The sequence below is a fragment of the Nerophis ophidion genome, linkage group LG04 (assembly GCF_033978795.1).
Source record: "Nerophis ophidion isolate RoL-2023_Sa linkage group LG04, RoL_Noph_v1.0, whole genome shotgun sequence".
Classification (NCBI taxonomy): Eukaryota; Metazoa; Chordata; class Actinopteri; order Syngnathiformes; family Syngnathidae; genus Nerophis; species Nerophis ophidion.
Window position 1 is genome coordinate 84,865,060 of NC_084614.1, and position 13,202 is coordinate 84,878,261.

Sequence of the window (13,202 nt, forward strand, 5' to 3'; positions counted from 1 at the left end):
AAAGTAAAAAGTATGTTGTGAAAAAACTACTCAAGTACTGAGTAACTGATGAGTAACCTGTTCGTTTAACCCTTCTACCCTTAACCCTTCTACGTTTAACCCTGCGGTTTAGCTCGGTTGGTAGAGCGGCCGTGCCAGCAACTTGAGGGTTGCAGGTTCGATTCCCGCTTCCGCCATCCTAGTCACTGCCGTTGTGTCCTTGGGCAAGACACTTTACCCACCTGGCCACCCACACTGGTTTAAATGTAACTTAGATATCGGGTTTCACTATGTAAAGCGCTTTGAGTCACTCGAGAAAAGCGCTATATAAATATAATTCACGTCACCTCTAAGGGAGAGAGGGCATGTGATCCCCCCCCCCCCCCCCCCCCGAGATTAAAAAAGACGGAATTCCGACTTTAGACGGAATAATCACATGCCTGGTGATGTAACACAGTGGTGAACATGCCCTTTCCCAACTACAAGTGTAAAAATATGTTCTAATAAAATATTGTTTAAAACAATATAAAAGTGTAAAAATCTGATGTATATTAATGAATTGTTTTTAAACAATATTTTATCATAACATCATATTTTTACACTAGTATGTCAAGTTTAAAACATTTTATTATAATAAGTGTAAAAATCCGATGTATATTAAGTAGTTTAAAAAAATATTTTATCATAACATCATATTTGTACACTTGTATGTTAAATTGTTTTGAACAAATATTTTAATACAAGTGTAAAAACATGATGTTATAATAAAATATTGTTTAAAAACAACTTAATAAAAATGTAAAAATCTGATGTATATTAAGTAGTTTAAAAAAATATTTTATCATAACATCATATTTGTACACTTGTATGTTAAATTGTTTTGAACAAATATTTTAATACGAGTGTAAAAACATGATGTTATAATAAAATATTGTTTAAAAACAACTTAATAAAAATGTAATAATCTGATGTATATCAAGTAGTTTAAAAAAATATTTTGTTATAACATATTTTTACACTTCCATGTTAAGTTGTTTTGAACAAATATTTTAACAAGTGGAAAAAAAATATTTTATAATAAAATATTGTTTAAAAACAACTTAATAAAAAATTGTAAATGTATATTAATTAAGTTGTTTTTAAAAATATTGTATTATAACATATTTTTACATTAGTATGTTAATTTATAGGGATGGCGTGGCGTCCCTGGTTCAATTCCCACCTAGTACCGACCTTGTCACGTCCGTTGTGTCTTTGAGCAAGACACTTCACCCTTGCTCCTGATGGGTGCTGGTTGGCGCCTTGCATGGCAGCTCCCTCCATCAGTGTGTGAATGTGTGTGTGAATGTGGAAGTAGTGTCAAAGCGCTTTGAGTACCTTGAAGGTATTTTTTTGAATTGAATTATATTTATATAGCGCTTTTCTCTAGTGACTCAAAGCGCTTTACATAGCGAAACCCGATATCTAAGTTACATTCAAACCAGTGTGGGTGGCACTGGGAGCAGGTGGGTAAAGTGCCTTGCCCAAGGACACAACGGCAGTGACTAGGATGGCGGAAGAGGGAATCGAACCTGCAACCCTCAAGTTGCTGGCACGGTCACTCTACCAACCGAGCTATACCGTAGAAAAGCGCTATACAAGTACAACCATTTTATAATTCACTTCACCTCTAAGGGGAGAGAGGGCATGTGATTTTTTTTTTTTTCCACCCCGAGATTAAAAAAGACGGAATTCCGACTTTAGACGGAATAATCACATGCCTGGTGATGTAACAAAAGTGGTGAACATGCCCTTTCCCAACTACTTTGGCTCATGTTGCAGCCATGTAATCCTAAGCTAATTATTATTATATTATAATAAAAAGTTTATGAGTTTGAACATCAAATATGTTGTCTTTGTAGCATATTCAACTGAATATGGCTTGAAAAGGATTTGCAAATCATTGTATTCTGTTTATATTTACATCAAACACAAATTTCCCAACTCATATGGAAACGGGGTTTGTATTAAATAGCAAATATTTACTTATTTCCAAGCCAAATTGTATTTGAAAGCGTCCAGAAATGACAAGATGGATTAGCATATAAATGGGCACAGACCGCGCCAACATACTAAAACACAATAGGCAGACGGGCAAGAACCGCACGTAAAAAAACCGCAAAAGCCACCAGAGTCACGATGAATCAATTCCATATCATCATCCGAGTCCGTGGACGGCGAAGGGGCGCTTGGTGTTGTGATGAGTGCGCCACTTTCCAACCTCACCTCATCATTTATTCAACTTCATCCCGCAGAGGGACGGTCCGCCTACCTTGGGGCTGCCGCAGCCGGTGGAAGACCACGATGTCGTGAGGGTCGTTGAGGTTTTCGGCCAAGGTGTGGACGTCTCCGCCCGTCAGCCTGTTGGCCATGAAGACGGAGGCCTTGTCTCGGTCCGTCCAGTAGATGCGGTCCTGCAGGGAAATATGTGGGGACAAAACAGTCATTTGATTTGCAGTTGTATGATATATACATATTTTATTTAAAAAAAGTAATTGTTTGAATCCTGGAAGCAAGAAGAACAATTAGTTGAAGTGTGGATGTTGGAACGGTTCGAATCGGATGAAAAATGTGGGATATGGAGAGGTTTGGATATTGCCCGTTCATATTCAACGGAGGGAATTTCCTGGTAATTCCGGGTATTTTTGGAACTGTGTTGGCTTGAATGTCCAGGGTGAGAAGAGTGTGTGGACGTTGGAACGGTTCGAATCGGATAAAAAATGTGGGATATGGAGAGGTTTGTGTGTTGCCTGTTCATTTTCAACGTAGGGAATTTCCTGGTAATTCTGGGTAATTGGGAATTTTCGTGACCACGTTGGCTTGAATGTCCAGGGTGAGAAAAGTGTGTGGACATTGGAACGGTTCGAATCGGATGAAAAATGTGGGGTACTGAGAGGTTTGGATATTGCCCGTTCATTTTTAATGGAGGGAATTTCCTGGTAATTCTGGGTATTTTTGGAACTGTGTTGGCTTGAATGTCCAGGGTGAGAAAAGTGTGTGGACGTTGGAACGGTTAAAATCGGATGAAAAATGTGGGGTACTGAGAGGTTTGAATATTGCCCGTTCATTTTTAATGTAGGGAATTTCCTGGTAATCCTGGGTAATTTGGGAATTTTCGGAACCATGTTGGCTTGAATGTCCAGGGTGAGAAAAGTGTGTGGACGTTGGAACGGTTCCAATCGGATGAAAAATGTTGAATATGCAGATGTCTGTGTGTTGCCCATTCATTTTCAATGGAGGGAATATCCTGGTAATTTATAGGTAATCGGGAATTTTCAGGACCATGTTGGCTTGAATGTCCAGGGTGAGCAAAGTGTGTGAACGTTGGAACGGTTCGAATCGGATGAAAAATGTGGGATACTGAGAGGTTTGGATATTGGCCGTTCATAGTCAATGGAGGGAATTTCCTGGTAATTCCGGGTATTTTTGGAACCATGTTGGCTTGAATGTCCAGGCTGAGAAAAGTGCGTGGACGTTGGAACGGTTCCAATCGGATAAAAATGTTTGAATATGGAGACGTCTGTGTGTTGCCCGTTCATATTCAATAGAGGGAATTTCCTGGTAATTCTGGGTAATCCTCAATTTTCGGAACCACGTTGGCTTGAATGTCCAGGGTGAGCGAAGTGTGTGGACGTTGGAACGGTTCAAATCGGATGAAAAATGTGGGATATGGAGAGGTTTGTATTTTGCCCGTTCATTTTCAACGGAGGGAATTTCCTGGTAATTCCGGGTATTTTTGGAACTGTGTTGGCTTGAATGTTCAGGGTGAGAAGAGAGTGTGGACGTTGGAACAGTTCGAATCCGATTAAAAATGTGGGATACGGAGAGGTTTGGATATTGCCTGTTCATTTTTAATGTAGGGAATTTCCTGGTAATTCTGGGTAATCAGGAATTTTCGGAACCACGTTGGCTTGAATGTCCAGGGTGAGCAAAGTGTGTGGACGTTGGAACGGTTCAAATCGGATGAAAAATGTGGGATACAGAGAGGTTTGGATATTGCCCGTTCATATTGAACGGAGGGAATTTCCTGGTAATTCCAGGTAATCCTGAATTTTCGGAACCACGTTGAATGTCCAGGGTGAGCAAAGTGTGTGGACGTTGGAACGGTTAAAATCGGATGAAAAATGTGGAATATGGAGAGGTGTGTGTGTTGCCCGTTCATTTTCAACAGAGGGAATTTCCTGGTAATTCCGGGTAATTTGGGAATTTTCGGAACCATGTTGGCTTGAATGTCCAGGGTGAGAAAAGTGTGTGGACGTTGGAACGGTTCCAATCGGATGAAAAATGTGGGATATGGAGAGGTTTGGATATTGCCCTTTCATTTTCAATGGAGGGAATTTCCTGGTAATTCTGGGTAATCAGGAATTTTCGGAACCACGTTGCCTTAAAGGTCCAGGGTGAGAAAAGTGTGTGGACGTTGGAACAGTTCAAATCGGAATGAAAAATATGGGGTACTGAGAGGTTCGGATATTGCCCGTTCATTTTTAATGTAGGGAATTTCCTGGTAATTCTGGGTAATCGGGAATTTTCGGAACCACGTTGGCTTGAATGTCCAGGGTGAGAAAAGTGTGTGGACGTTGGAACGGTTCGAATCAGATAAAAAATGTGGAATATGGAGAGGTTTGGATATTGCCCTTTCATTTTCAATGGAGGGAATTTCCTGGTAATTCTGGGTGTTTTTGGAACCGTGTTGGCTTGAATGTCCAGGGTGAGAAAAGTGCGTGGACGTTGGAACGGTTTGAATCAGATAAAAAATGTGGGATATGGAGAGGTTTGGATATTGCCCGTTCATTTTCAACAGAGGGAATTTCCTGGTAATTCCGGGTAATTGGGAATTTTTGGAACCATGTTGGCTTGAATGTCCAGGGAGAGAAGAGTGTGTGGACGTTGGAACGGTTCCAATCGGATGAAAAATGTGGGATATGGAGAGGTTTGGATATTGCCCGTTCATATTGAACGGAGGGAATTTCCTGGTAATTCCGGGTATTTTTGGAACCATGTTGGCTTGAATGTCCAGGGTGAGAAAAGTGCGTGGACGTTGGGACGGTTCGAATCGGATAAAAAATGTGGGATATGGAGACGTTTGGATATTGCCCGTTTATTTTCAATGGAGGGAATTTCCTGGTAATTATGGGTAATTGGGAATTTTCAGAACCACGTTGGCTTCAAGATCCAGGGTGAGCAAAGTGTGTGGACGTTGGAACGGTTCGAATCGGATGAAAAATGTGGGGTACTGAGAGGTTTGGATATTGCCCGTTCATATTGAACGGAGGGAATTTCCTGGTAATTCTGGGTATTTTTGGAACCATGTTGGCTTGAATGTCCAGGGTGAGCAAAGTGTGTGGACGTTGGAACGGTTCAAATCGGAATGAAAAATGTGGGATATGGAGAGGTTTGGATATTGCCCGTTCATTTTCAATGGAGGGAATTTCCTGGTAATTCTAGGTAATCGGGAATTTTCAGAACCATGTTGGCTTGAATGTCCAGGGTGAGAAAAGTGTGTGGACGTTGGAACGGTTCCAATCGGATGAAAAATGTGGGATACGGAGATGTTTGGATATTGCCCGTTCATATTGAACGGAGGGAATTTCCTGGTAATTCCGGGTATTTTTGGAACTGTGTTGGCTTGAATGTCCAGGGTGAGAAAAGTGTGTGGACGTTGGAACAGTACGAATCAGATAAAAAATGTGGGATATGGAGAGGTTTGGATATTGCCCGTTTATTTTCAATAGAGGGAATTTCCTGGTAAGTATGGGTAATTGGGAATTTTCGTAACCACGTTGGCTTGAAGGACCAGAGTAAGAAAAGTGTGTGGATGTTGGAACGGTTCGAATCGGATGAAAAATGTGGGATACAGAGAGGTTTGGATATTGCCCGTTCATTTTCAACGGAGGGAATTTCCTGGTAATTCCGGGTATTTTTGGAACCACGTTGGCTTGAATGTTCAGGGTGAGCAAAGTGTGTGGATGTTGGAACGGTTCAAATTTGATGAAAATGTGGGATATGGAGAGGTTCTTATGTTGCCCGTTCATTTTCAACCTAGGGAATTTCCTGGTAATTCTGGGTAATCCTGAATTTTCAGAACCATGTTGGTTTGAATGTCCAGGGTGAGCAAAGTGTGTGGACGTTGGAACAGTTCGAATCAGATGAAAAATGTGGGATACTGAGAGGTTTGGATATTGCCCGTTCATTTTCAACGTAGGGAGAATTTCCTGGTAATTCCGGGTATTTTTGGAACTGTGTTGGCTTGAATGTTCAGGGTGAGAAGAGAGTGTGGACGTTGGAACTGTTCGAATCGGATAAAAAATGTGGGATATGGAGAGGTTTTTATGTTGCCCGTTCATTTTCAACGTAGGGAATTTCCTGGTAATTCTGGGTAATTGGGAATTTTCTGAACCATGTTGGATTGAATGTCCAGGGTGAGAAAAGTGTGTGGATGTTGGAACGGTTCAAATTTGATGAAAATGTGGGATATGGAGAGGTTCTTATGTTGCCCGTTCATTTTCAACGTAGGGAATTTCCTGGTAATTCTGGGTAATCCTCAATTTTCGGAACCACATTGGCTTGAATGTCCAGGGTGAGAAAAGTGTGTGGACGTTGGAACAGTTCGAATCAGATGAAAAATGTGGGATACGGAGAGGTTTGGATATTGCCCGTTCATTTTCAACGGAGGGAATTTCCTGGTAATTCCGGGTGTTTAGGAATTTTCGGAACTATGTTGGCTTGAATGTCCAGGGTGAGAAAAGTGTGTGGACGTTGGAACGGTTCGAATCGGATGAAAAATGTGGGATACAGAGAGGTTTGGAAATTGCCCGTTCATATTCAACGGAGGGAATTTCCTGGTAATTCTGGGTAATCCTGAATTTTCGGAACCACGTTGGCTTGAATGTCCAGGGTGAGAAAAGTGTGTGGATGTTGGAACGGTTCCAATCGGATGAAAAATGTGGGATATGGAGAGGTTTGGATATTGCCCGTTCATATTCAATGGAGGGAATTTCCTGGTAATTCCGGGTATTTTTGGAACTGTGTTGGCTTGAATGTTCAGGGTGAGAAGAGAGTGTGGATGTTGGAACGGTTCGAATCCGATTAAAAATGTGGGATACGGAGAGGTCTGGATATTGCCCGTTCATTTTCAATGGAGGGAATATCCTGGTAATTCTAGGTAATCGGGAATTTTCAGGACCATGTTGGCTTGAATGTCCAGGGTGAGCAAAGTGTGTGGACGTTGGAACGGTTCCAATCGGATGAAAAATGTGGGATATGGAGAGGTTTGGATGTTGCCCGTTCATATTCAACGGAGGGAATTTCCTGGTAATTCCGGGTATTTTAGGAACTGTGTTGGCTTGAATGTTCAGGGAGAGAAGAGTATGTGGACGTTGGAACGGTTCGAATCAGATAAAAAATGTGGGATATGGAGAGGTTTGGATATTGCCCGTTCATTTTCAACAGAGGGAATTTCCTGGTAATTCCGGGTAATTGGGAATTTTCGGAACCACGTTGGCTTGAATGTCCAGGGTGAGAAAAGTGTGTGGATGTTGGAACAGTTCAAATCGGAATGAAAAATGTTGGATACAGAGAGGTTTGGATATTGCCCTTTCATTTTCAATGGAGGGAATTTCCTGGTAATTCTGGGTAATCAGGAATTTTCTGAACCACGTTGCCTTAAAGGTCCAGGGTGAGAAAAGTGTGTGGATGTTGGAACGGTTCGAATCGGATGAAAAATGTGGGATACAGAGAGGTTTGGATATTGCCCGTTCATATTCAACGGAGGGAATTTCCTGGTAGTCCCGGGTAATTGGGAATTTTTGGAACTGTGTTGGCTTGAATGTCCAGGGTGAGAAAAGTGTGTGGACGTTGGAACGGTTCAAATCGGATGAAAAATGTGGGATATGGAGAGGTTTGTGTGTTGCCTGTTCATTTTCAATGTAGGGAATTTCCTGGTAATTCTGGGTAATCCTGAATTTTCGGAACCACGTTGGCTTGAATTTCAAGGGTGAGAAAAGTGTGTGGATGTTGGAACGGTTCCAATCGGATGAAAAATGTGGGATACAGAGAGGTTTGGATATTGCCCGTTCATATTGAACGGAGGGCATTTCCTGGTAATTCTGGGTATTTTTGGAACTGTGTTGGCTTGAATGTTCAGGGAGAGAAGAGAGTGTGGATGTTGGAACGGTTCGAATCAGATAAAAAATGTGGAATATGGAGAGGTTTGGATATTGCCCTTTCATTTTCAATGGAGGGAATTTCCTGGTAATTCTGGGTAATCAGGAATTTTCGGAACCACGTTGGCTTGAATGTCCAGGGTGAGAAAAGTGTGTGGATGTTGGAACGGTTCAAATCGGATGAAAAATGTGGGGTACTGAGAGGTTCGGATATTGCCCGTTCATTTTTAATGTAGGGAATTTCCTGGTAATTCTGGGTAATCCTGAATTTTCGGAACCACGTTGGCTTGAATGTCCAGGGTGAGCAAAGTGTGTGGATGTTGGAACGGTTAAAATCGGATGAAAAATGTGGAATATGGAGAGGTTTGGATATTGCCCGTTCATTTTCAACGGAGGGAATTTCCTGGTAATTCCGGGTATTTTTGGAACTGTGTTGGCTTGAATGTTCAGGGTGAGAAGAGTGTGTGGACGTTGGAACGGTTCGAATCGGATAAAAAATGTGGGATATGGAGAGGTTTGGATATTGCCCGTTCATTTTCAACAGAGGGAATTTCCTGGTAATTCCGGGTAATTGGGAATTTTTGGAACCATGTTGGCTTGAATGTCCAGGGTGAGAAAAGTGTGTGGACGTTGGAACATTTCAAATCGGATGACAAATGTGGGGTACTGAGAGGTTTGAATATTGCCCGTTCATTTTTAATGTAGGGAATTTCCTGGTAATCCTGGGTAATCCTGAATTTTCGGAACAACGTTGGCTTGAATGTCTAGGGTGAGAAAAGTGTGTGGACGTTGGAACGGTTCCAATCGGATGAAAAATGTGGGATACGGAGAGGTTTGGATATTACCCGTTCATATTGAACGGAGGGAATTTCCTGGTAATTCCGGGTATTTTTGGAACCGTGTTGGCTTGAATGTCCAGGATGAGAAGAGTGTGTGGACGTTGGAACGGTTCGAATCGGATGAAAAATGTGGGATATGGAGAGGTTTGTATTTTGCCCTTTCATTTTCAACGGAGGGAATTTCCTGGTAATTCCGGGTAATTGGAAATTTTTGGAACCATGTTGGCTTGAATGTCCAGGGTGAGAAAAGTGTGTGGACGTTGGAACGGTTCCAATCGGATGAAAAATGTGGGATACAGAGAGGTTTGGATGTTGCCCGTTCATATTCAACGGAGGGAATTTCCTGGTAATTCCGGGTATTTTTGGAACTGTGTTGGCTTGAATGTTCAGGGTGAGAAGAGAGTGTGGATGTTGGAACGGTTCAAATTTGATGAAAATGTGGGATATGGAGAGGTTTTTATGTTGCCCGTTCATTTTCAACGTAGGGAGAATTTCCTGGTAATTCCGGGTAATTTGGAATTTTCGGAACCACGTTGGCTTGAATGTCCAGGGTGAGAAGAGTGTGTGGACATTGGAACATTTCGAATCGGATGAAAAATGTGGGATATGGAGAGGTTTGGATATTGCCCGTTCATTTTCAACAGAGGGAATTTCCTGGTAATTCCGGGTAATTTGGGAATTTTCGGAACCATGTTGGCTTGAATGTCCAGGGTGAGCAAAGTGTGTGGACGTTGGAACATTTCGAATCGGATGAAAAATGTGGGATATGGAGAGGTTTGGATATTGCCCGTTCATATTCAATGGAGGGAATTTCCTGGTAATTCTGGGTAATTTTTGGAACCGTGTTGGCTTGAATGTCCAGGGTGAGAAAAGTGCGTGGACGTTGGAACGGTTCCAATCGGATAAAAATGTTTGAATATGGAGACGTCTGTGTGTTGCCCGTTCATTTTCAATAGAGGGAATTTCCTGGTAATTCCGGGTAATTGGGAATTTTTGGAACCACGTTGGCTTGAATGTCCAGGGTGAGAAAAGTGTGTGGACGTTGGAACAGTTCGAATCCGATTAAAAATGTGGGATACGGAGAGGTTTGGATATTGCCTGTTCATTTTCAACGGAGGGAATTTCCTGGTAATTCTGGGTATTTATGGAACCATGTTGGCTTGAATGTTCAGGGTGCGCAAAGTGTGTGGACGTTGGAACGGTTCGAATCGGATGAAAAATGTGGGATACGGAGAGGTTTGGATATTGCCCGTTCATATTCAATGGAGGGAATTTCCTGGTAATTCCGGGTATTTTTGGAACCATGTTGGCTTGAATGTCCAGGGTGAGAAAAGAGTGTGGACGTTGGAACAGTTCGAATCCGATTAAAAATGTGGGATACGGAGAGGTTTGGATATTGCCTGTTCATTTTCAACAGAGGGAATTTCCTGGTAATTCTGGGTAATTCTGAATTTTTGGAACCATGTTGGCTTGAATGTCCAGGGTGAGCAAAGTGTGTGGATGTTGGAACGGTTCAAATCGGAATGAAAAATGTGGGATACAGACAGGATTGGATATTGCCCGTTCATATGCACCGAAGGGAATTTCCTGGTAATTCTGGGTAATCCTGAATTTTCGGAACTGTGTTGGCTTGAGTGTCCAGAATGAGCAAAGTGTGTGGATGTTGGAACGGTTCGAATCGGATGAAAAATGTGGGATACGGAGAGGTTTGGATGTTGCCTGTTCATATTCAACGTAGGGAATTTCCTGGTAATTCCGGGTGTTTTTGGAACTGTGTTGGCTTGAATGGTGAGAAGAGTGTGCGGATGTTGGAACGGTTCAAATTTGATGAAAATGTGGGATATGGAGAGGTTTTTATGTTGCCCGTTCATTTTCAACGTAGGGAGAATTTCCTGGTAATTCCGGGTAATTTGGAATTTTTGGAACCACGTTGGCTTGAATGTCCAGGGTGAGAAAAGTGTGTGGACATTGGAACATTTCGAATCGGATGAAAAATGTGGGATATGGAGAGGTTTGGATATTGCCCGTTCATTTTCAACGGAGGGAATTTCCTGGTAATTACGGGTAATTGGGAATTTTTGGAACCACGTTGGCTTGAATGTCCAGGGTGAGAAAAGTGTGTGGACGTTGGAACGGTTCGAATCGGATGAAAAATGTGGGATACGGAGAGGTTTGGATATTGCCCGTTCATATTCAACGTAGGGAATTTCCTGGTAATTCCGGGTGTTTAGGAATTTTCGGAACCATGTTGGCTTGAATGTCCAGGGTGAGAAAAGTGTGTGGATGTTGGAACGGTTCGAATCGGATGAAAAATGTGGGATATGGAGAGGTTCTTATGTTGCCCGTTCATTTACAACCTAGGGAATTTCCTGGTAATGCTGGGTAATCCTCAATTTTCGGAACCACATTGGCTTGAATGTCCAGGGTGAGAAAAGTGCGTGGACGTTGGAACGGTTCCAATCGGATAAAAATGTTTGAATATGGAGATGTCTGCGTGTTGCCCGTTCATTTTCAATAGAGGGAATTTCCTGGTAATTCCGGGTAATTGGGAATTTTCGGAAGCACGTTGGCTTGAATGTCCAGGGTGAGAAAAGTGTGTGGACGTTGGAACGGTTCCAATTTGATGAAAAATGTGGGATATGGAGAGGTTTGGATATTGCCCGTTCATTTTCAACGGAGGGAATTTCCTGGTAATTCCGGGTATTTTTGGAACTGTGTTGGCTTGAATGTTCAGGGTGAGAAAAGTGTGTGGATGTTGGAACGGTTCGAATCGGATTCAAATGTGGGATATGGAGAGGTTTTTATGTTGCCCGTTCATTTTCAACGTAGGGAATTTCCTGGTAATTCTGGGTAATTGGGAATTTTCAGAACCATGTTGGCTTGAATGTCCAGGGTGAGCAAAGTGTGTGGACGTTGGAACGGTTAAAATCGGATGAAAAATGTGGGATATGGAGAGGTGTGTGTGTTGCCCGTTCATATTCAACGGAGGGAATTTCCTGGTAATTCCGGGTAATTCCGGGTATTTTTGGAACCGTGTTGGCTTGAATGTCCAGGGTGAGAAAAGTGTGTGGACGTTGGAACGGTTCGAATCGGATGAAAAATGTGGGATATGGAGAGGTTTGGATATTGCCCGTTCATATTCAACGGAGGGAATTTCCTGGTAATTCCGGGTGTTTAGGAATTTTCGGAACCATGTTGGCTTGAATGTCCAGGGTGAGCAAAGTGTGTGGACGTTGGAACAGTTCAAATCGGAATGAAAAATGTGGGGTACTGAGAGGTTCGGATATTGCCCGTTCATTTTTAATGTAGGGAATTTCCTGGTAATTCTGGGTAATCCTGAATTTTCGGAACCACGTTGAATGTCCACGGTGAGCAAAGTGTGTGGATGTTGGAACGGTTAAAATCGGATGAAAAATGTGGAATATGGAGAGGTGTGTGTGTTGCCCGTTCATTTTCAACAGAGGGAATTTCCTGGTAATTCCGGGTAATTTGGGAATTTTCAGAACCATGTTGGCTTGAATGTCCAGGGTGAGCAAAGTGTGTGGACGTTGGAACAGTTCGAATCAGATGAAAAATGTGGGATACGGAGAGGTTTGGATATTGCCCATTCATTTTCAACGGAGGGAATTTCCTGGTAATTCCGGGTATTTTTGGAACCGTGTTGGCTTGAATGTCCAGGGTGAGAAGAGTGTGTGGACGTTGGAACGGTTCGAATCGGATGCAAAATGTGGAATATGGAGAGGTTTTTATGTTGCCCGTTCATTTTCAACGTAGGGAATTTCCTGGTAATTCTGGGTAATTTGGAATTTTCAGAACTATGTTGGCTTGAATGTCCAGTGTGAGAAAAGTGTGTGGACGTTGGAACGGTTAAAATCGGATGAAAAATGTGGAATATGGAGAGGTGTGTGTGTTGCCCGTTCATATTCAACGGAGGGAATTTCCTGGTAATTCCGGGTAATTCCGGGTATTTTTGGAACCGTGTTGGCTTGAATGTCCAGGGTGAGAAAAGTGCGTGGACGTTGGAACAGTTCGAATCAGATAAAAAATGTGGGATATGGAGAGGTTTGGATATTGCCCGTTCATTTTCAACAGAGGGAATTTCCTGGTAATTCTGGGTATTTGGGAATTTTCAGAACCATGTTGGCTTGAATGTCCAGGGTGAGAAAAGTGTGTGGACGTTGGA

General features: G+C 42.3%; 1 protein-coding gene across 3 annotated transcripts in view; it reads right to left on the minus strand.

The window, feature by feature from the left end:
- The window catches only part of LOC133552099 (low-density lipoprotein receptor-related protein 8-like), a 242,223-nt gene that overhangs the window by 22,533 nt on the left and 206,488 nt on the right, over nt 1-13,202 (minus strand). For all 3 annotated transcript variants that reach the window (XM_061899427.1, XM_061899428.1, XM_061899426.1), the window contains exon 14: nt 2,291-2,432. In XM_061899427.1, coding sequence (XP_061755411.1) covers nt 2,291-2,432 — 142 coding nt within the window. The remainder of the gene's footprint in view (nt 1-2,290; nt 2,433-13,202) is intronic.